Genomic DNA, 23,464 nt, shown 5'->3' with positions numbered 1-23,464 from the left:
TAATTCCATAATCATTTGTTTAGTGCCTCATATGCCTTAGGTGTGAGGTATTGATGCAGGATTTTTCTTGGCCACTCTGCCAACCAGGACCTCCATGGCTGGTAATGTCCCCTTGCCCTGCACCCAGGCCTTGCTTAGCCCTGGGCCTGCCACTGAAGGCATCCTGCCTGTTTGGCCCGCCTGTGTTATGGCTTGTACCCACATTCGGTGGTTCCCAGGCTCTTGTACCATGTCCAAGAAAAATTAGGATATGCCAACATATTTGAAGGGTGAGGAGGGCAGAGAAGAATTTTATTGAGTGGCAGAGCAGCTCAGCAGAGAGGGGATGCGAGTGTGGTCTTCCACCCTTGCAGTTTGGTGTTTTTTTTTTTTTTTTCCTCAATGTGGCGGGTCTGGGGCTTTTATGGGCTCAGAATAGGGAAGTGTGTGCTGATTGGTTTGTGAGAATGCAAAAAAAAAAAAAAATTAAACCAGAGATTCCATTCAAAGGTTGGCATGACAGTGTAGAAAACCAATTAGGAAAGGGTAGGTATATGTAAAATAGGTGAAGGATGGGGATCAGTTGGAGGAAAGTGTGCCAAACAGGAAGACTTGTTCTCAATCCAGTCCGTGGATTTGACTTGTAGCTTGGCTTTCAGGCTTTAAACTGTCTTCAGGGTGGATGTCAGATTTCACCAGGGATCCACCCCTATCTGCCTAGGCATTTGACTGCCTCCTGTCACTCTCAATTTCCACCTCGGAAGAGGTACATCTAACTGCCTTTAGGTTAAAGATGATGACCAGTTTTAACTGCTTCCTACTGATAGGGGGCGCTGTTTTGGGAAAACGTCAGTCAGAACTCCTTCAGAGGCCTATCTAAGCCGTTGGTCAAGGCTCTGGTTGCGTGATTATGGAGTTTGATGGCCTGAAGGTGAGAAGAGACAAACCAGGTTATTAGAAGATATGTATCAAAACAAAACATGGGGTTAAGGGCAGCTCAAAAATCCTGAGGCTGCTGACATGCCCAGATAACTGGCGGCTATAGTTATGCCTGCTAAGACTTGGGTGCACGGGGCTTGGTTTGGTTAGCTGCTTTGGTCTTATATTCCAAAACAAAAAGAAACCGTGGGGTTATGGGCACCCCATTTATTCTCACCACCTGGCAGGATTTACAGGATAATTGCCCACAATTGGAATATTGATCCAGATTTTCACATTATCCATCCCTTTTGTTTCTTCTGAGCTGTGGCCAGAGATCAGTGATTGGTTCATAGAAATAATCAGGGTTAACCTAAAATGCAGACAAAACTTAATAACAAGTGTATGATAAGTTTTGAAACTTATTTATTTCTCTCCAGTCTTCATTTTGTTACAAACAAATCATGATAGGACTGAGTTGTTTGTAAAATAAATTTTAGTCTTATACTCGGCCTAGTCATTTACATAAAGTGCAGCAAGAATAATTATTTTCACATAAGCTTTTAAAATTGGCTCTGATGGAGCTCTGTTCCATATGGAATCTCAGATAAGACTTTTAAAATCTGAGCCCAGCCATGGGTTTGTACCTTCAAATACCTGGGAATTGAGTAAATTCCCCTCTTTTTGAGGTCTCAAAATAACTTGGGGCTCCTGGGCCTAGTAGAAAGTGGCATTCTTTATTCACCATAAGTTAGGAACCCTGTACAGGAACTGTGTAGACATGGCATGAGGCCAGTTTCCTCAAGGGGCTTTTATTGGCTCTGCACATCAAGCTTAATTCCTTAAAGGGAAGAATACCCTTCCAGTCAAAGCCTTGGTGAAACAACCAGTCTCTCCAGTTGTGCCTGGTTGCAAAAGAAAATGGATTCTTATTGCAACAACTATATTGCCATAAGGCAAGAATACTTACAAAGTTTCCAAATTCTGGAGAAACCAAGCAGAAAGAAACAATGTTCTCCCAACTTTGTTCATAGGAGTATACCTTACTCAATTGTTAAAAACTTTAGATAGCTCAAAAGAAAAGTTTCCTTGACTCTGAAAAATAAAACAAGGATCAGCAATGTTTTAAGCAAAAAAGTCAGAAAAGATTACTTAAGTTTTCTATTAGCTCTGTCCATTCAGTTTACTCTTGTTCTGCTTGACATTCATGAACATTTCATCTCTTCATGAGTCCTGAATGGTTTCCCTTTATTCCAATGCCACAATTGCCAAAGATATCAGAAACCTGCATTTAAGACTGCCTGTCAAAGTCCTATGGCTGATTATAAACCCATCTTTTGAAGAGGATCAAGACGATTGTCTGTGAATGACAAAATGTCCAGGGTAGTTACAGTCAAAAACACAATTGACAAAAAGATTTATTTCTGTGATTTACAATAACAACATAATAACCTTAATTATGATTGAGCACCAGCATGATGCCATAAGTGGAAAATTTCACGGATAAGTACTGAACACAAACTTTGTTTCATGCACAAAATTACTAAAAATGTTGTATAAAATTACCTTAGGTTATATGTAGTTAGGCTGGTGCGAAAGTAATTGCAGTTTTTGCCAAGGATAAGGTGTATAAGAAACATAAATGAATTTTATGTTTAAACTTGGGTCTCATTCCCAAGTTATTTCATTATGTATATGCAATACTACAAAATCCAAAAAAAAAAAAAAAATAGGAAACACTTCTAGTCCCAAGCATTTTGGATAAGAGATACTCAGCTTTGAAACGTATTTATCAGTGGGTGCAGTGTCTCATGCCTGTAATCCCAGCACGTTGGGAGGCCAGGGCAGGAGGATTGCTTGAACCCAGAAACTCAAACCAGCTTGGACAACACAGTGAAACTGTGTCTCTATAGAAAATTAAAAAATTAGTGGGCATGGTGGTGTGTGTCTGTAGTTTCAGCGATTTGGGAGGCTGAGGCAGTAAGATTACTTGAGCCCAGGAGTTTCAGGCTGCAGTGAGCTATGATTGTCCTACTGCACACCAGCCTGGATGATAGGGTGAGATACTATCTCAAAAAAAAAAAAAAAAAAAAAATTATCAGGCTTTCTCACAGAAAGTGAAGAAACATTTTAATTTTGGAATTTGTAATGCTTTTTTAATTCATCTGTAACCAGCTTTTGGTAAAAATAGGTATCCCCTTGAGACACACTTAACTTTTCTTTCTTCAGTGTATGCGAGACTCTTGGATGTTAATGGTACTGTAACTTTTCTTATATAACTTATTTAAAATAAGTAATATTAGAGTATTTTTGATTTAGAATTTAGTAGGAACTAACAAGAATGGTGAGAACTAGTAAGAACACTTTCAATCCATATATAAAAATTATAGAAAAAAGGACATTAAAAAAAACCTTATAATCTTACAAGTGATTTTATTTAATTTTTTTCCATAACTTTAAAGTTCAGGAGTACATGTGCAGAATGTGCAGGTTTGTATCATGGTGGTTTGCTGCATAGATCATCCCATCACCTTTACCAGGGTTTTTTAAAAATTCTTTTTGTAAGGGCAATTGGTTCTCTCATTCTGCTGAGATGCATTAGGATCTGAGGAGGGAGATTGCCAGGAGAGTATGGCACTGTGTATACGGCACTGTGGGTCCTATAACCCCTGCCTCTTTCAACCATAGTGGGTCCAATGTTATATTTTATATATTGGTGATAATGTAAATTTTTTCTTTAATCATTTTTATGTTTAAAAATATATAAGATTTAATCAGATAACTAGTCCCTCAAATGTTCCCTAATTTTGATGACTAAATTACAGAGTCCCAGAGTACCTGACTTTACTTTAGCACTGTTCAGTTAAATCATACTGCCTCCATGTGGCTTTAGGAATATTAAAAATCTTAGCAAACCATTTAAAATAATGAACATTGAAGACTGTGTATCAATCAGGCATCAAGAAGATTTCATTGACAATATCACTATGAAGATGTGTATTTAAATGAAAGTGATTTGACATTGGTAATTTTTATATATGTTTTCTTTGAGTACTGAAAATGTTCATAACTGAAACTAGAATAAATTTTTTGTAATTTTCAGAGGTTGAACTCTGCCCTTGAACTCTTAAAACCTGTTAAAGACATTTCCTAGAGAATAGAATGTGCTTCATTCATTTCTTATATGTAGTATAAGATAAATAGACTGAATAACTGCAGAAAAAGGTTTTTATGTTTGACTTTCTGCCTGAATTTTTATTAAATACATTTGGTAAATAAATACACAATTTTTCTGTAAAGTTTTTATAGAACTTTTGTTTGTCCGTTGGCATTAGAAAGTTCCCTTAGTGCCTGACTTTTTGTTTAACAATGAAATTAAAACCAGTGTGATTTAGTATGATTTGTAATATCATTTCATGAAACAAACAATTATGTTGTTGTGAAACAGACAGAAGGGCTGTTTTATTTATTTTTTGTTCAATTTTTATTTGGTCAGAATTGTTCTGTACTTTTTGGCAAGATGAATTAGGGTTCTTTATTATGAAATTTAGGTTTTCTAGGCACAAACATAGACTAGTAAGGAACTGTACCACTCTTGCCAATAACAAGTAACAGTGGGGAAATAGTAATTTAAAAAATTTAATTACTGACCACTAAGAATATTTAATGACAACGAAATGAATGATTTTATAGAATTTATTTAGATGCAGCTAATTTTAGGGCACAGAAAAATTAGTTCAACACAATTTAACTTTTTAAAAAATTATCAGTATATTTCTCAATTCCTGATAATTCTTTATTTATAGGATTCTAATAAATGATAAAGTGATTATTAAGTCAAATTGAAGTTTAATATCTTCCTTTTAAAATTATTTGCAGGAGAGGGCTGCTCACAATTTATATGGCCAACTTGGTAAGTATTTTTTTTTAACCTTTGATGTTTTCCCATGAGCTATATTTTTTTAAAATCATGGTTCTTAAAAAATGTAAAAAAGGAAAGCCACTTGTATTTGAGAATAATCTTCTTTGTTTTAATGGATAGACCTAAATGTTCAAAAAAGCCTTGATACCATCTGGTTTGTTCCTGTTATATAGGATTGAATTTCACTTATTTTAGAAGGAAATCACTGTCTTGTGCCCTTCATTACCTTTTTTTTTGTTTAAGTATCTTCATCTTTGATAGGCTATACATCTATATGTATATATCTATTTCTTTATATCTATGTATATATTTCATATTCTGCCTCTGTTGCTATTTCTTATGGGAAATATGATTTAAAGATGGGTTTTTATGATGTATGTTCTTCTTGGACATTAAAACAATATTGATACTATCTCCAAACACTCAATGCATTTAATAATATAATTAGCTAGGCTTCCAAATTTCTAAGTTTACATAAAGTTAATGAAATTTTATATTTTTTAAATACATAATCAAGGTTATATAAATTTTATTGCCAAGAAAAACATTTGCATTAAAATATTTTAAGGTTATTTAATAGACTTGATAGGCAACATTAAAAAATTTAACTAGGGAAGATTAATAATTATTTATTTACTTGATGTTAAGTTCCTGAATTCTGTAACAAGACAGTATATTTCAGAGTTATATTTAGCAATTCATTTTAGTTATAAAATATTTACTTTTTGCTCTGTGCTTTTGTGTTTCTGTGCTAGATGGTGGTAACAAGAGATAGCTTTTGTATTCATGGAGTTTTACTCTCTAGTGGGTGTAGTCACCGTAGAAATAATAATGTATGAAAAGGACTGAAAGATGATTTATAGGGTCCTGTGGAAATCATATAGCACCAAACTATTCTGGATGTGTGGGGTTGGGTCAGAGAAAAGTGGGTGGAACCCTTTTTTAGTCATAGACCTCTTTGAGAATCCGATGACAGATATGGATATTCTGCACAGAAAACTGCTCATGTAAGGAGCAATTCCCAAATTTTCATTTCAGAGTGTTTATGAACCACCAGTTAAGAAAGCTTAGGGTATGCCATCAGGTAAATTTATTTAAAAATACTCCAGGAAAATTAGGAGTTCCAATCTCTTTTAATTATAATGAAATAGAAATTTCGGGACAGCAGGAGAGCAGGATTTCTTTTTGGCATATTCTTCTGGAAAGAGTTCTTACTAGAATGTAAGCTCCGGAACATTTAGTTAGAGTCTGTCATGTAGTAGAAATTTGATAAATACTTGTTGAATTAATAACAATCTTGCTGGGGATAGATTCTAGATTTACAGTTATTTAAAGATAATAATCCTTTGTCTTTGTTCTCTATAGATACTTTTTGGAGTCTGTTGTCAGCCTGTTTTTACTTTTTAGGTAATTTCTCTATTTTCTCAATTGTTTTGAAGATTTACTTTTGAAGAATTTATTTTTGGCATATTGGGTTTACTCTAGGATATAGATTTATTTTTATTTAGTTTTATCAGAACTCAGCTTTTGTAGTCCAAGAATTAATAGTTAGTTCTGGAATTAAATTCTTATCCAACCTCTCTTTGAATCTTGCTTTTCTGCATTCTCTATATTTTATTATTTTGGAACAAACTTTGAGATGCATGTTAAACGTTCTCATGTTCCTCTTCGTGTTTTCTTAATTGCTCTTCAATCTTTTCCTACTTTTTCATCTGTTTGTGCTGAATTCTGGTTATCTTTTCAGATTTGTCTTCAAGTTAACTCATCTGTTTACCTGTTTTTTTTTTTAATTTTAATTTTTGGTCTTATTGTGTTGCCCAGGCTGGAGTAAAGTGGTATGATCACGGCTCCCTGCAGCTTGAACTCCTGGGCTCAAGCAGTCCTCCTACTCAGCCTCCCAAGTAGCTGGGACCGTAGGCATGTACCACCATGCCCAGCTATTACTTTTTACTTTTTATTTTTGTAGCGATAGGATCTCATTATGTTGCCTACACTGGTCTTAAAGTCCTGGGCTCCAGTGATTCTCTTGCCTTGGCCTCCCAAAGTGCTGTGATTATAGGCAAGAGCCACTGTGCCCAGCCAGTTTACCTGTTTTTAATGCTTAACCTGTCCAGTAAAAATTCAGTTTGAGTGATGATATTTTAATTTTAAAAAGGTAATAAACACCAGACATAACAAAATTCAGAAAATTGCATAATATTTTAATTAAATAATCGTCTAACGTACCTCCACAATACTTTTTTCCATCCTATATTGGTTATAAACTCCATTCATTTCTTCATATGATTTTATAGTATTATTTTTTTTTTTGAAAAAATTGTTATTGAAGACCATACTAAATTTATACAAAGAATTTCCATCATGATCTTTCACTTATTTCTATAATAATAGACTCTGGGTTTTTAATTGGTCATGAAAATTTGATTGGTTTCCTGTCACCAGCATTAGTTGGAGACTACCTGGAATATTTAAATGTCAGTGTAAACTTTGCTTCCCAAAAGCCAAATTACATATGGCTGGACTTCCTTTTTAGTTCCTATATAATACTTTTCTGAAACCCTCACTTTATAGGTTCTTATTATTTGTGTCTCATTTTCTTCTTACAGCCTAGGACCAAATCTGTGTTTGATATATTTCACATTTTGTGAATAATTTCTCAGTAATTTAGAGATCTTGGAATCACTTCTTGCTGTTACTGGCAGATTCCAGATCTGGAGCACCTCATTACTTCTTTTCCTTTTTTTTCTTTCTATAATACTTCCTTCAATTCCCTCCATGCAATCTTTCCTCTGGCTCATTAGAAATTACAGTATAGGCTGAGTATGGTAGTATGGGCCTGAAGTCCCAGCTACTTGGGAGGCTGAGGTGGGAGGATTGTTTAAGGGCAGTTAGTCCAAGACCAATGTAGGCAATATAATGAGACCACCCTGTCCCTTTTTGCAGTGAAGTCTGACTTGATTCATCTTGTATCTTTCTGAGCACTCAATAAATCTGCAACCAGAACCTCAAGTGACTTACAGTTGCTCCCAGTTGCCTGAATTTTTTCTTCCATTATTTTCTTAATGTCCTTGAAACTGAATCCCATTGGTATAGCTTCTTGAATCATAAGATTTTGAAAGATGGTGTAATCTGTTCCTCTGGTTAGTAGTGATATTTTTTTGAGCACTTCTCACCAGAGATTCCTCAAGTGAATGGGTTAAATGAATGTTACTTAGATATTCTTGTTCCTTCTCCTGTAATAGATATTTATGCCTTGGATACCACTTAGGATGCTGTTCTCAGAGGTGTTCATTGGGCTTCCAATCAGTTAGCCCTCCTCCACAGCAAAAGCATTTTACTTTATCACCTTAATCTAAAGCATAAAATTCAGCTCTTGCAAGCTGCTGCCTGTTAACTTGAGTACATCCACATTTGGAAATTATAGATTCATATGCAATTATAAAAAATAACATAGAGATCTCATGTTCTCTTTAGCCAGTTTCCCCCAATAGTAGCGTCTCGCAAAACTATAATATAATATGAAAACCAGGATATTTGATTGATACAGTCAAGATACAGAACATGTCCATCACCATAAGGATTCCTCATGCTGCTGTTTTATAGCCACACCCACTTCTCTCTTGTTCTCACGCCTTCTTAACCCCCATTCATGGTTTTTAGTTATTATGAATAAAGCTGCTATAAACATTCATCTACAGGTTTTCATGTTTTTATTGGTCTGGGATAAATGTCTATTAATGCAGCTGCTGGGTTTATATTATGGCTACATGTTTAGTTTCTGAAGAAACTGTCAACTGTATTCCTGAGTGGTGGCTGTACCATTTTGTTAGGGTTTGCAATCTGGAAGAAACCTTTGAATTTCTAGGTCTTTAAAATGGAAAACATTTTTTTTGGGGGGGGTGCATTTATCTGTAAATTTTAGTATTAGAAAAGTTTCTGGGGAAAATACAAACTATGAATTGGTGGTTTTTGCCAGTTGGTTGTAAACACCCATTCATTCAAAATGTTAATGAGATTGAAGACTTGACACATAGATTTTGACTATGTCTAAGGGAAAGTGAATTTGAACATGATCATAATATTTTCTGGGTACTAATAATAATCTGATATGCTTCATCTTCCTTTTTATCTAAGCAGAGCCATTTATTTATTACTACATAACTTTTACTACATGAAGAGGGTGCTTGGTTCAGAACAGGTAGGGATTTAAACATTCAGGGAGAACTGAATTCAATCTAAAGAAATAACTTTTTCTTACAACTTGATTATATTGCTTATGAGACTTAAGTTGAAATTGTTGGCTTATAACATCCAACAGTAAAATTTCTAAATGTTGGGAGGTTTTATTTAAACCAAATATTTACTATTTTTTGGTGTGTGTTTCTGATTTGAAAAATAAAGAGGAAAGTAAAAATTACCTGTGATTTTACCATTTAGTGATTATTAACATTTAACTATTATTTTTTATCCCTTTTTCTCCAAAGTAGAGACATAAATATGTAAACATGTGTATATATATATATAATTTTAGATAATCATTTTTTTAAAAAATTGGGGGCATATTGTTTATTGTTTTATGACATAAATTTTGATTGCTGTGACATATATTTTTTATTGCTAATAAGAGTAATAATGATTTTGGGCAGAGGATTTAATCCCACATTTCCATTTGCGTCTTAGCTATATCCTCCTTACAGTGGGTTGGTTTTATACATACACACATGCATATAGCCCCACTGAAATTGTTGGGAGATGATGAAATAATAGTTATTTGGTTAGTAATAATATTTTGTTAGTTTTGGCTGTGGCAATTATCCATTTCTTAATTATTTTTATTAGAAAGTTTCATAGACATTGCCATGTCTTTGAGTGAATACGTGATAGAAGAATATATAGAACTAATTTCATATTGTCTTACTTATCTTTATCTTCATTTTCAGCAGTGAACATTTATTTAGCACAAAGAGATATGTTAGGTATTGGTACACAGGCCATTATTCTGCCCTTGCCCTTGATTTAGTTGAAGAAACAAGGTATATTTACATATGGATTTTAAATAAATGGATAATTAGCATTCCAAGATAGTATATTCATGAGAAATATGTGATTAGGTCATTTAGAACTTTAAGAAAGAGAGAGCGGTGGCGCATACCTGTAATCCCAGCACTTTCGGAGGCCAAGGCAGGCGGATCACCTGAGGTCAGGAGTTTGAGACCAGCCTGACCAACATGGTAAAACCCTGTCTCTACTAAAAATACAAAAATTAGACAGGTGTGGTGGCGTGCACCTGTAATCCTAGCTACTAGGGAGGCAGAGGCAGGAAAATTGCTTGAACTCAGGAAGCGGAGGTTGCAGCGAGTCAAGATCATGCCACTGTGCTACAGCCTGGGCAACAGCAAGACTCTGTCTCAAAAAAAGAAAAAAAAAGAACTTTAAGAAAGAGAGCTATCAGATAGAAGTAAGTTTTCCTAAGTTGCAATTATTAGACCACTAGTTTATAGCCTTAATGATTAGCACTTAAAAACATACAAATTGAAGGCAGTTGTATTAATACCCATCTGAAAATGTTGCTTTCTTGTTATGTGTTAGTTAGCATGTATTAGAATGAAAAGTACCCAATTAAAAAAAAATAGTAGTTTTCTAGATTTTAAAAATTGATAGCAGATTAGTTATTAAAGGTCAAAATGAATGAAATGTGTATAGAAAGAAGCATAAAGAGTTAAATATTTTCCCTGGCTAAGATATGTCTATAAAATTATGGAAAAATTTTCCTGGGCTATTATGCCAGAACCAATTACCTATAAGAACACCTGCTGTTAGGATTCAACTTTGCCACAGTGTGATTTAAAAGGGAACACATAAGCAAAATTTGCATTTACATGATTTTCCTTTATTATATTAGTTGTGACAATGACTAAGGTTTACAGTCTTTAAAAATTTATCGTATGCTGCTAACAGTTATATAAAATTGGATGTTGAGTATAATTAGTTCACTTACATTTAACTGTAAGAAAAAAATTTGAGACATTTAAAAATCCTTCTGTTTAAATCCTTTTGAAAATTTCTCTGTAATTGTATTTATGCCACCAAACATTTTAACAGTGTATACATTTTAAAATTGTAAACATACATCTACTGGGTTTGCCTTTAGGGTTTGCTTTTTAATGTTAAACATGCAATGTCTTGTATTAAAACATCTATATTTAATTTTTTAAATGTAAGGTTTGAAAATGGTGGTTTTCAAACCTTACACGGAGCACGGGGGCTCACGCCTGTAATCCCAGCACTTTGGGAGGCTGAGGGGGTCAGATCACCTGAGATTGGGAGTTCGAGACCAGTCTGAGGAACATGGAGAAACCTCGTCTCTACTAAAAATACAAAATTAGCTGGGCGTGGTGGTGCTTGCCTGTAATCCCAGCTACTTGGAAGGCTGAGGGGGGGAGAATTGCTTGAACCAGGACTCGGATGTTGTGATGAGTTGAGATTGCGCTGTTGCACTCCAGCCTGGGTAACAAGAGCAAAACTCTTGTCTCAAAAAAAGAAAAAAAAAAAAAAAAAAAGAAAGAAAATCGTGATTCTTATGTTTTCTTCTAAGGCTACTTCAATTTAATTGGATTTAGCAGGTATTTATTATGTATATCAGTGCTGTGCTGGGCACATGAGGATACAAAGGAAATACAAAATGGATTGTAAACTAGTTGGATAAATTTGACAGATGAAAGAAATAAAATGAGAGTGTTAAATTTAAAAAACAATTATAAACACTCTCAGATTGCTCCTCTAAGCCTTCTCTAGGTAGCACATGGCATCAACCATCCATCTATTTTTTTTCAGGCCAGAAACTTAGGATTTTTAATTCTTTTCTTCTCTTTATATTTCTAATCCAATTTGGAACATTTTATTCTGCTTCTAACACGTATTCTGAATCTTTAAATGTCTTTCAGCTCCATTATTGTAATGATAGTCTAAGCCCTGACGTCTCTTGCCTGAGTTATCTCAGTGCCTAACTGGTCTATGTCTTGCCAGTCTTGTCTGTGTAATATGTCTTCTACACACTATTCAGAGCCATTAGAAATACAAATTTAGAGTATGTTGAGCCTTTGCCTAAGTCTTAGAAAAGCCTTTCCTTCCCACTGCAACCCAAATAAAACCAAAAGCCTTACTGCTACTTACAGGGCTCTGTATCATAACCTCTACCCCTCTGACCTCACTCTTCTTGTTCCTTACTCTGGCTTTCTGTCTGTTGAGCAACCAAAGCCTGTTATTTTGTTACATCCTTAGCACTTGCTTTTCTTTTTGCTTGGAAATATTTTTCCCTGGATTTTTCTTGGCTAGCGTCTTCTTATTTACCTCTCAGATCAGTGTCAACTTCTGAGGGAGCCCTTCCTTACTATATTAGAGATGTTTTTCCTCATCTCTCTAACTCGTGATCTTATTTTATCTTTTTATAGCATGTGTAAATACTGAAGTTTCTTATTTGTTACAATTTTTTTTTCTGTCACTATATATAAGCTGCTGGAGGGCAAGGTCCCTAGCTTGGTCATTGACATATCCACCGTACCCACCAACAGTGCTTAGCATATAATATATACTCGATAAATAATTAGTGAATGAATGTAGCTTGGGAGCAAATACTCCTAAAATGACAAAGAGGAGAGAGAATGATCCTATGATCCTTTTTCTTCTAACTTGGTGACTCTAATATCCATTCTTACTCTTTTTCCCCTTCCATTCGCCCCAAGACCCAAGATCTTTAAGCCAACCAAATGATCTTTTTTTCTCCCCACAGGAAGGTAAGCAAATGAGTAAGTGGACCTGACCTCTGCTGAATTCCTGAACTAGTAGATTCCTTCCTTGGAAGCTTTCTAGAACTACCAGAATTGGGAATGATATTCTTCTCTCTGTTCTTACTTTGATTCTTTTAATCACATTGAGAAATGTAAGTTTTTGGTACTCAGTATAGCATTGAGTAATGTTGAGCTCTTATCTGTGCTTTGTAGATGGTGAATTACTTTGCTATCCAAGATGAATAGGTTACTTAAAGTTTCCATGGTTCGTTTGATCACAAATGCAGGCAGAGAGAATTTTCTAGAGACTTGCTAAGCTTGTGCGCATGAAAAGGGACATTATTAAAGACCAGCAATAATTTCTTAAATTGAGTGTTAGTGGAAACATTTTTTTTTCTCACTTGAGGCAGTTTCTATGATGATAGCCACAACTTTTAAAAATAATTATAGATAACATTAAGAGGGGAACATGCTTAACTTTTAGAGACCTCCCACAAGAATTTATGAATATTACATGGTATATTATCTTACTATATATAAAGAGGTCTAATCTATCTTCTGGAAAAGGGACCCAGAGAGTTTTGCAGTAACTTGTTAAAGAATAGTGGCACAGTTTGTTGACTTCATTTATTACCAGGAGTAACAAGACTTGTCAAGTGATGTTAAAGAATCCATGACAGTGAGGGATTTTCCAAAGGGTCTTTTTTAAACTAAGATGAAGCTTAACGACATTGTCTAAAGAAAGTGTCTTTTTCATGTTTAGCACTGAAGAGCTAGGCCCTGAAGGGTGTTGTATTTTTGTTCTTAACAATTTCTCTTTTGTATTACAAATTGGGTGAAAAATATAAAACTACTTTAAGGAGCTAGTTCACAAACTTGATCTTTTTTAGAAGCACTGGGGTAGCTTTTAATCACACAAATTCTGAGGCCCAACCCCAGATGTACTGAGTCAGAATCCTTTGACACTTAGGACTATCTCTCCCTCTCTGTCATTGTCTCCGTTCTTCCCATTTCTTCTCCTTCCCTCCTTCTCTCCGCTTCTCTGCCACTAAATCTTTTCAAGCAATTCTGATGGAAATTTGCTACCTGCTATTTGAGAATTACTGCTTCAAGAGAATCCTCTTGAAGCCTTATTTGGAAAGAAAGTGAATAAATTTTGTGGTCATTAAGAAGGAGGCAGTTGACGTTAAAAGATATTCCCTGTAAGACTTGTTCTAAGGAGGCTTATTGAGAGGTTTATGACCAGTTAATATTAATATTTTTAAATAAACTATGATGTCACATTCTGTTTTTTATCATAACAGAATTTTAGATTTACCTTGTCTTCTTGGATTCTGTTTCTACATTTCTCAAATAACTAATAGTTGTAATAAATTATTAGATGATTTAATAATGTGCTTTCAAGATATAACCACATTATTGTATTTACTTTTAATTTGACACCATGGTTTCAAGACCTATGCATATTGTCTTATATACTTATAGTACATTGCAATACATGTTTGTCCCCTCTAAAACTCATAAACTTGAAACTTTATTTGGAAAGAAAGTGAATAAAATTAGTGTCCAAAATTTTGTGTTCAGAATCTTGTGCTTGAAATCTAATTGCCATTGTAATGGTATTAAGAGGTAGAACCTTTAAGAGATGTTTAGGTTATGAAGACCCCACCTTTGGGAATGGACTAATGATGGTTTGGTGGGAGTGAGTTCATTATGATGAAAGTGAGTTTGCTCCTTCTTATTCTGTCTCCATCTTTCTTCGCCCTCTGCCATGTGATACCTTCTGCCATGTTATGACATAGCAAGAAGTCTTTTGCCAAATGCTGCCACCTTGATATTTGACTTTTTAGTCTCTAGAACTCTGAGCCGGTAGATTTCTGTTCAGTATCAGAACTGTGAGCCCATAATTTCTGTCCACTGATCAATTACCCAGTCTCAGATATTCTGTTATGGCAGCACAAAATGGACTAAGAGGGCGTAGTTCCTCATTAGTGTGAGTGGGAATGAGAGTTCAGTTTTCTAGGTGGTCTCTATTGATACCCTTGGAGGTAGGAGAAAGTAGAGGCCGTTACCAGCTGGTGGGGATGAAAGTCCTTGGAGGTAGGAGAAAGCAGAGGTGTTGTTACCAGATGGTAGGGATGACAGTCCCAGCTGCCTAATTGGTCTTCTCTGATGTATCGTATTGTGGATTTTTTTTTGAGACAGGGTCTTGCTCTGTCATCCAGGCTGTCGTGCAGTGGTGCTATCTTGGTTCACTGCAACCTCCGCCTCCCAGGCTCAAATGATTCTTGTACCTCAGCCTTCTGAGTAGCTGGGACTTCAGGTGAGTGTCACCATGCCCGGCTTTTTTTCTTTTTTTTTTTGAGATAGAGCCTAGCTGTGTTGCCAGGCAGAGCTCACTGCAACCTCTGCCTCCTGAGTTCAAATGATTCTCCTGCCTTAGCCTCCTGAGTAGCTGGGATTACAGGTACATGCCACCACATCTGGCTAATTTTTGTATTTTTAGTAGAGGTGGGGTTTCACAATGTTGACCAGGATGGCCTCGATCTTTTAACCTCTTGATCCGCCCACCTCAGCCTCCCAAAGTGTTGGAATTACAGGCGTGAGCCACCTTGCCCATCCATTTTTTTTTTTTTTTTTTTCTAAAGGATTGGTGTTTTACCATGTTGGCCAGGCTGGCTTTGAATTCCTGGCCTCTAGTGATCTACCTGCCTTGGCCTCCCAAAGTGCTGGGATTCCAGGTGCGAGCCATGGTGCCTGGCCCCATTGGGGAATTTGAGGTGCCTTGTTACAGTCTCATGAAGATGAAAGTCTAGGTTTTCTTCCTGGCCCTTGCAAGTGGATGGTGGAGCGACAGCTATTATTTTTTTCCTGTGGTAGCTGGCTGGAATAGAACAGTTATTGTCAAAAAGTTTCTGTTTCGATAGGCTGCCCTTCTGGTCATTTAGTAAGACAGAGCAGGTTTTTGTCTGAGCCTATTAGCATTTCTGGGTTGCCAGCTTCTTCAGAGCCATAACTGGGATGTATGAGGCAAAAGGCAAGACTCTGTCTTAAAAAAAAAAAAAAAGGAAGTCAGAGGCTCCAAGAATGTAGATATTATTTGAAAATATTGATTAAGGAAGTGGAAAATTCAGTGATGTACTAAAACCATGTTTCTTCCAACAATGAGAAAAGAAAAAGTTACAGTCTCCATAAAAAACAAAAAGCTATACAAGAAAGTGATAGACCAAATATGAAACAGTAGGACATGATTTTGAACAACTGATGGAGAATTGACCTTAACTTTTGGAAAACACTTATAGAGCAGTACAGTTTTAGTTCCTGTCATTACATTGATATTCAATTAAATGATTCCCATCACAGTAATTGATTATGGACTTTATATATTTAGTACTTTAAACATTTATTCATTTTTAACTTTTGGGTTTTCTTAACTCATTGAGCTGTATATGTTAGAAAAATGGACTGCTTTATTAACAGTTAAGCTGCTTTTCTATGTGTTATCAAACCATTGTAAACATGGTGGCCGAAAGAACATAGTATTGGCACTGCCTGAGAACTGGGGAGCATAGATGTATAGGGCTTGGAAATAATTGTACACACTAGTTAACCAAGGATGCAGAACCTGTAATAGCATGCTTCTTTTATAACAAAGGGCTTTGACAGACAAGTTAGTCTTGCAAGTAGCTAGGAAAACAGAAGTCTAGAATAGACGGCTGACCATATTCCAGTATATTCATGCATAGTTACCATTACTGATTATCTTTGAACCTAAATGAAAGCAATATATACAAAGAGTTTTGGAGGAATGTTGAATGTTGAACTATGTGAGAGAAGCTCTGGTCAAAGATGGGGGATGATTAAGCATTTAGTAGTATAATGCATAGAGTAGATTTAAAATAATTACATCAAAGAAATTTATTTAATTTTATTTAAGAAATTCGTGTAGGCCAGACCTTAAGAAACATCTCTGTGCTGTCCATTATTTTTTTAAAAAACTATGTCATAATGCTCAAATCCTATAGCATATTATTAATATCTCTTTAATAATTAAACCTACATTCTAGATCATTTTAGTTTATAAGCATTTTGTCTCTGCATTGGAAATGACTATGGTGAATTTAATCTTAAAATATCTCTATCCTTATATTTCAAGTAGAGCATTTAAAAAAGTAAAATAAAGTGATTTTATTTGGCATCAGAGCTATGATTTACCCCTACCCCACCTAATACCAGACCCTCTTTAAGTAAATACTTTTGTAGTTACCTTGCCTTTTATACTTCTGCGGCTGAGCTGTGTTTACATTGAATTTGCAACCTTTGAGGTTTATAAATTGTTCAGTTTAATGGTTTAATCGGCATTGACTTTTCTATTAGTTTTTATATCTAGTTGATTTTAAATAGCTAAATTTAGAAATATTTACTCTTGACTAGAATATTCATGATTCAACTTTATTTAGAGAGTATTTATATGAGGCCAGCCGCGGTGGCTCAAGCCTGTAATCCCAGCACTTTGGGAGGCCGAGGTGGGTGGATCACGAGGTCAAGAGATCGAGACCATCCTGGTCAACACGGTGAAACCCCGTCTCTACTAAAAATACAAAACATTAGCTGGGCATGGTGGCGCGTGCCTGTAATCCCAGCTACGCAGGAAGCTGAGGCAAGAGAATTGCGTGAACCCAGGAGGCGGAGGTTGCGGTGAGCCGAGATTGCGCCATTGCACTCCAGCCTGGGTAACGAGAGCGAAACTCCGTCCCAAAAAAAAAAAAAGAGAGAGTATTTATATGAGAATTTTACTTATAACATCAACATTTTTCTTTTTAAATGAAAAGTAAGTTTAATACACATAGTATTTTGAATTTAATATCACAAAGAGGAAAAGTAAATCCTGTGATATTTAAATTCATTATTGGGCTGATCATGTTTGAACCTCAATCCAAGAAGATCTTAGGGAAACCTGTAGCATAGTCTTAGAAATTTATTAAACATTAAATTGATTTATATAGTATTTAGTTTATTTAACCTATCAGTGAAATAAAAATATTAATGTATTTTTAAGATTATAGATTAATGGTAAATTTTAGTTACATTACCAAATCATAGGATTAAAAAATAGATTTATAGAATAATTTTTCATTTGTTTCTCTTGAAGAATGTAAATTAACATTCATTCTGTTACTGCTTTATAGTTTCTACCTCATTTTGACCGATGATATGTGTATATATGATATTTAAGTATTTACTAATGTGCCATAAGTGCATGTATTGCCATAGTTTCTAGATCTGGAATTGACAATTTATCTGAATAATTGTTAGCCTTTATAAACACAGTTTTATTGTGCCTAAGACAAGAAAGCAATGATATTGAAAGCCTATGCTTTCCAACATATGGCTTCAATTTGAATTTCAATAAGAATGTGGAAGTCATTACCCTGACATCTGAAACTGAGGTGGCAATAAAAAATTATCACTAACAGGACAGCAGACACAATTTATTTTGTGTTTATTACTGGGTGGCCCACTTGAAACTTTTCAGAAACTTAATTGATTCCAGATATTAGAAAATTAAAATTAAATTATGATATTTATTTTTGATGCATTTAAATTAGCTGTTTTAATAGGATTGGTATAAATTGGTGATCAGTATCTATTAAGATTTATAGCATATATGTATACACACACACACACGCACACACACACACATATACTGTACACACACACATAGTATAGGCATACCTCAAAGATATCATGGGTTTGAATCTAAACCACTGCAATGAAGTGAATACTGCAGTAAAATGAGTCACATGAGTTATTTTTTTGCTTTTCCAGTGCATATAAAAATGTTTGCATTATACTGCTGTGTCTTATGTGCAAATAATAATAATTATTATTATTTTTTGAGATGGAGTCTCACTCCTGTTGTCCAGGCTGGAGTGCAGTGGCGTGATCTCGGCTCACTGCAACCTCCACCTCCTGGGTTCAAGCAATTCTCCTGCCTCAGCCTCTTGAGTAGCTAGAAGTACAGGCATGTGGTACCATGCCTGGCTAATTTTTGTATTTTTAGTGGAGACGGGGTTTAGCCATGTTGGTCAGGCTGGTCTCAAACTCCTGACATCGTGATCTGCCTGCCTCAGCCTCCTAATGTGCTTGGACTTCAGAAATGAGTCACTGTGCCCCGCCAAAGCATTATGTTTTAAACAAAGTACACACTTTAATTAAAAAATATAGCTAAAAGTTGATAATGATCATCTGAGCCTTCAGCAAGTGATAATGTTTGGAAGGCCTTGCTCCAGTGTTGATGATTGCTAATTAGGGTGGTGGTTGCTGAAGGTTGGCCAACAGTGAAGTTTGGCAAACAATAAAGTTTGCCATATTGATTGACTCTGACTCTTTGTTGAAAGATCTCTCTGTAGCATGCAATGATGTTTGATAGCATTTCAAGCATAGTACAATTTCTTTTAAAATTGGAGTCAATTCTCTAAAGTGATGCTACTGCTTTCTCAATTAAGTTTATGTAATACTCAATTCTTTGTTGTCACTTCAATAATGTCCATAGCATCATCACCAGGAGTAAATTTCATTTCAAGAAACCTCTTTTTTGCTCATCCATAAGAAAAACACAGAAGTCCTCATCTGTTCAGGTTTTATCATGAGATTTGAGGCATTCAGTCACATCTTCCAGCTTCAGTTCTATTCTAGTTCTGTTTCTCTTTCTACCGCATTTGCAGTTACTTCCTTCACTGAAGTCTTGAACCCCTCAAAGTCACCTATGAGGGTGAGAATCAACATCTTCGAAACTCCTGTTAATGTGGATATTTAGACCTCCTGCCATGAATCACTAATGTCCTTAGTGGCATCTAGAATGATGAATCATTTCCAGAAGGTTTGCAATTTACTTTGCTCTGATCTGTCAGAGGAATTACTCTCTGTGGCAACTATAGCTTTTTGAAATAGTTGTAAGTAATAAGATTGGCAAGTTTAAACTGCTCCTTGATCCATGGGCTGCAGAATGGATTTTATATTAGCAGGCATGAGAACAACATTAATCTTCTTGTACATCCGAGTTCTTGGGTAACCTTGTTTGCTGTCAATGAGTAGTAATATTTTGAAAGAAATCTTTTTTTTTTTTCTGAGTAGCAGGTCTCAACAGGGGGCTTAAAATATTCAGTAAAACATGCTATAATCAGATGTGTGCTTTGATGTTCCATTTATAGAACATGGGCACAGTAGATTTAGCTTAATTCTTAAGGGCCTTAGTATCGTCAGAATGGTAAATGATCACTGGCTTCAACTTAAAGCTACCAGTTGTATGGAAAGTCAGTCTGTTCTCTGAAGCTTTGAAGCCAGGCATTGAGTTCTTCTCTCTAGCTACGAAAGTCCTAGATGACATCTTCTTCCAGTATAAGGCAGCTTCGTCTAAAATTTGTTGTTTAGCCACCTTCATCAACAGTCTTGGCTAGGTCTTCTGGAGAACTTCCTGTAGCTGCTATGCCAGCACTTGTTGCCTCACCTTGCATTTTTATGTTGTGGAGATGGCTTCTTCCCTCAAATCTCCTGAACCCACCTCTGCAAGCTTTGTACTTCTCCAGTTTCCTCACCTTTCTTAGTTTTCATAGAATTGAAGAGAGTTAGGGCCTTGCTCTTGATTAGGTTTTGGTTAAGGGAATGTTGAGGTTGGTTTGATCTGCTATTCAGACCCCTAAAACTTTCTCCATATCGGCAAAAAGGCTGTTTTGCTTTCTTATCATTCTTGTATTCACTGGGATAGCACTTTTTAATTTCCTTTGAGAACTTTGACTTTGCATTTACAACTTGGCTAACTGGAACAAGAAGCCTAGCTCTGGCCTGTCTTGGCTTTCAACATGCTTCCTCACTAAGCTTAATTATTTCTAGCTTTTGATTTAAAGTGAAAGACATACAACTCTTCTTTTCGCTTGAACACTTAGAATTGCAGGGTTATCAGTTGGCCTAATTTCAATACTATTGTGTCTCAGGGATTAGGGAGGCCTGAGGAGAGGGAGTGAGATGGGTAAACAGCCAGTTGGTGAAGCAGTCAAAACATACACACACATTTATCAATTAAGTTTGCTGTCTCACATGGTTTGCAATTTGTGGCACTCAGTCTTGAAAGCAATTATAATGGTAACATTAACGATAACAGGCCAGGTGTGGTGGCTCATGTGTGTAATCCCAGCACTTTGGGAGGCGAAGGCGGACAGATCACTTGAGGCCAGGAGATTGACACCGGCCTGGCCAACATGTGAAACCATGTCTTTACTAAAAATACAAAAATTAGCTGTTCGTGCTGATGCATGCCTATAATCCCAGCTACTTGGGCATCTAAGGCATGAATCACTTGAACCTGGGAGTTAGAGGTTATGGTGAGCCAAGATTGTGTCACTGCACTCCAGCAGAGTGAGACTCTGTCTCAAAAACAGAACAAAACAAAAAGATTAAAGATTCCTGATTATATTATCATAACATATATGGTAATAATGAGAAAGTTTGAAAGGCTAGGAGAATTACCAAAATGTGATTCAGAGACAAAGTGAGCACATTTTCTTGGAAAAATGTCATGGATAGACTTGCTCCGTTCAGGTTGCTGCAAATCTTTAATCTGTAAAAAACACAGTATCTGTGAAGTGCAATCAAATGAGATTGCCTGCATATGCATACCTAGTCATTGTATGTATGTAGTCATTTGTGTGACAAAGGACTGAAAAGATTCATTTGAAAGTGCTGAATGGATTAATAATTATAATTAACATTTCTGAATGGAGATCATTGGTGGAAAAAGGATTTCTTATTATATAAATAAGCTTATTAGCCTTTTTTTTTTTTTTTTTTTTTTTGAGATAGTCTCACTGTGTCATCCAGGCTAGAATGCAGTGTGGTGCAATCATAGCTCACTTCAGCCTCGATCTCTGGGGCTCAAGCCATCCTCCTGGGTAGCTGGAACCACAGGCATGCACCAGTATGACCAGCTAATTTTTTAATTTTTAATTTTTGTAGAGATACCATCTCACTATGTTGCCTAGGGTGGTCTTGAACTCCTGGACTTAAGTGATTCTCCCACTTCGACCTCCCAAAACTCTGGGATTTACAGCCATGAATCACTGGACTACTTTTTAGTCTTATAGTGGGGATATATTACTTGTTTAATACAATATAGCATGACATAAAATTTCATTAATTTCTTTTTTTTTCTTTTTTTTTTTTTTTTTGAGATGGAGTCTTGCTCTATCACCCAGGCTGGATTGCAATGGCACAATCTTGGCTCACTGCAACCTCTTTTGGCCAGGATGGTCTCGATCTCCTGACCTTGTGATCCTCCCACCTTGGCCTCCCAAAGTGCTGGAATTACAGGCGTGAATTTCATTAATTTCTAAATTTTGTTTGAACTAAAATATTAATCACAATCATTTAAAGCACTTCAGTGTATTGTTAAAGCAAATTAATTTCTAAGTGAAAAATGCATGATCTAGAACTTTATTTGTTGTCTTGAATTCAGTCTTTAAGATAATGTTATTTCATTTACCTAGCAAATTTTGACTCTTCATACGTTCCTTACATTGAATTAAGTGTTGTGGAAACTGATGAATTGAAAAGCTCAAGGTTTAGTGAGATGTAGGTACCAGTAAATATGTATATTTCTATATGATATGATAAATGTTATTTAGCAAAGTGGAAGAAGGACAGAAAAACTGCGAGAAAATGTAGGGATAGATTTTCTGTGGAGTCTGCATTCTTGAAGCATGAGTAAGAATTTTCTGGATAGGTAAGCTAAGGAAAGCAAAGAGAATTCTCACCTGAGGGAGCATTGTGTGCGAACAGGGAGTCCTGAGTTGATGGGATGTATTTATTCATCCTTTCTTTGTTCATTTATTTATTCTTTATTCAGCTAATATTTATTGTACACCTATGTACCACTTTGGGTGCTGTGGATATCATAGTGAACCTGACAGACATACTCCTGTCATAAAATGCAGTATAATGTGGAAGAATAAATAATTAAAATTTTGATGAGTGTTGCAAAAGAGAAAGCATGGGGTGTTACAGATATATGTACCAATGTTAAATATAGGAGAAGTTTCTGGAATATTGAGGAGTGGTATGAGATGGGATTGGAAGGAGGGATTTGGTCCAATTTTAAAAGATATTATATACTGAGCACAGAAGTTTAAATAACATTTCATTAATTAAAAAAAATTAGCTATAGAAGTTCTACAGTATGATTAAAATTTCTACTTTATGACAATCACTTTGAATGTATGGTATTTTTTTTTTTTCTTTTGAGATGGAGTCTTGCTCCACTGCCCAGGCTGGAGTACAGTGACATGATCTTGGCTCACTGCAACCTCCGCCTCCTGGGTTCAAGTGATTCTGCTGCCTCAGCCTCCTGAGTAGCTGGGACTACAGGTACATGTCATCACACCTGGCTAATTTTTGTATTTTTAGTAGAAATGGGGTTTCACCATGTTGGCTGGGCTGGACTGAAACTCCTGACCTCAGGTGATCCACTTGCCTCAGCCTCCCAAAGTGCTGGGATTATAGGCGTAAGCCACCGTGCCTCATCTGAATGTCCTCTTAAGGATAGATTATAGTAGGACTGGATTGATAACATGGCCGGTTAGGTTCTTACAGTGTTCAATTAGTAAAACATTTTAATTGCTTAGATGTGAACATAGACAGCAAAGAGAAAATTTTGGGTGTCAGTCTACATCTGAATTTTTAAATCTTTTTTTTTAAGTCCATTTTGTACTATTTTCAGGAGATCTCTGCTAGATATTTTCTACCTAAGTTATATATACTAAAGCAAATTAATAGTTTTATTGTTCACTCTTTCCTTATGTCCAGC

General features: G+C 35.7%; 1 protein-coding gene across 5 annotated transcripts in view; it reads left to right on the top strand.

Annotated features, from left to right (window-relative positions):
- TMEM135 (transmembrane protein 135) overlaps window positions 1–23,464 on the top strand; it is a 341,452-nt gene that overhangs the window by 132,916 nt on the left and 185,072 nt on the right. For all 5 annotated transcript variants that reach the window (XR_004274291.1, XM_032295830.1, XM_032295829.1 and 2 more), the window contains exon 4: window positions 4,777–4,810. Coding sequence is in view for 4 of the 5 variants with exons in the window: in XM_032295830.1 (XP_032151721.1) it covers window positions 4,777–4,810 (34 nt within the window). In the remaining variant the exon portion in view is untranslated. The remainder of the gene's footprint in view (window positions 1–4,776; window positions 4,811–23,464) is intronic.

This window comes from Sapajus apella, unplaced genomic scaffold, assembly GCF_009761245.1.
Source record: "Sapajus apella isolate SASKATOON/1434 unplaced genomic scaffold, GSC_monkey_1.0 scaffold34, whole genome shotgun sequence".
NCBI lineage: Eukaryota > Metazoa > Chordata > Mammalia > Primates > Cebidae > Sapajus > Sapajus apella.
The sequence above is the reverse complement of the archived record's forward strand: the minus strand, read 5'-3'. Positions and strand labels throughout refer to the sequence as shown.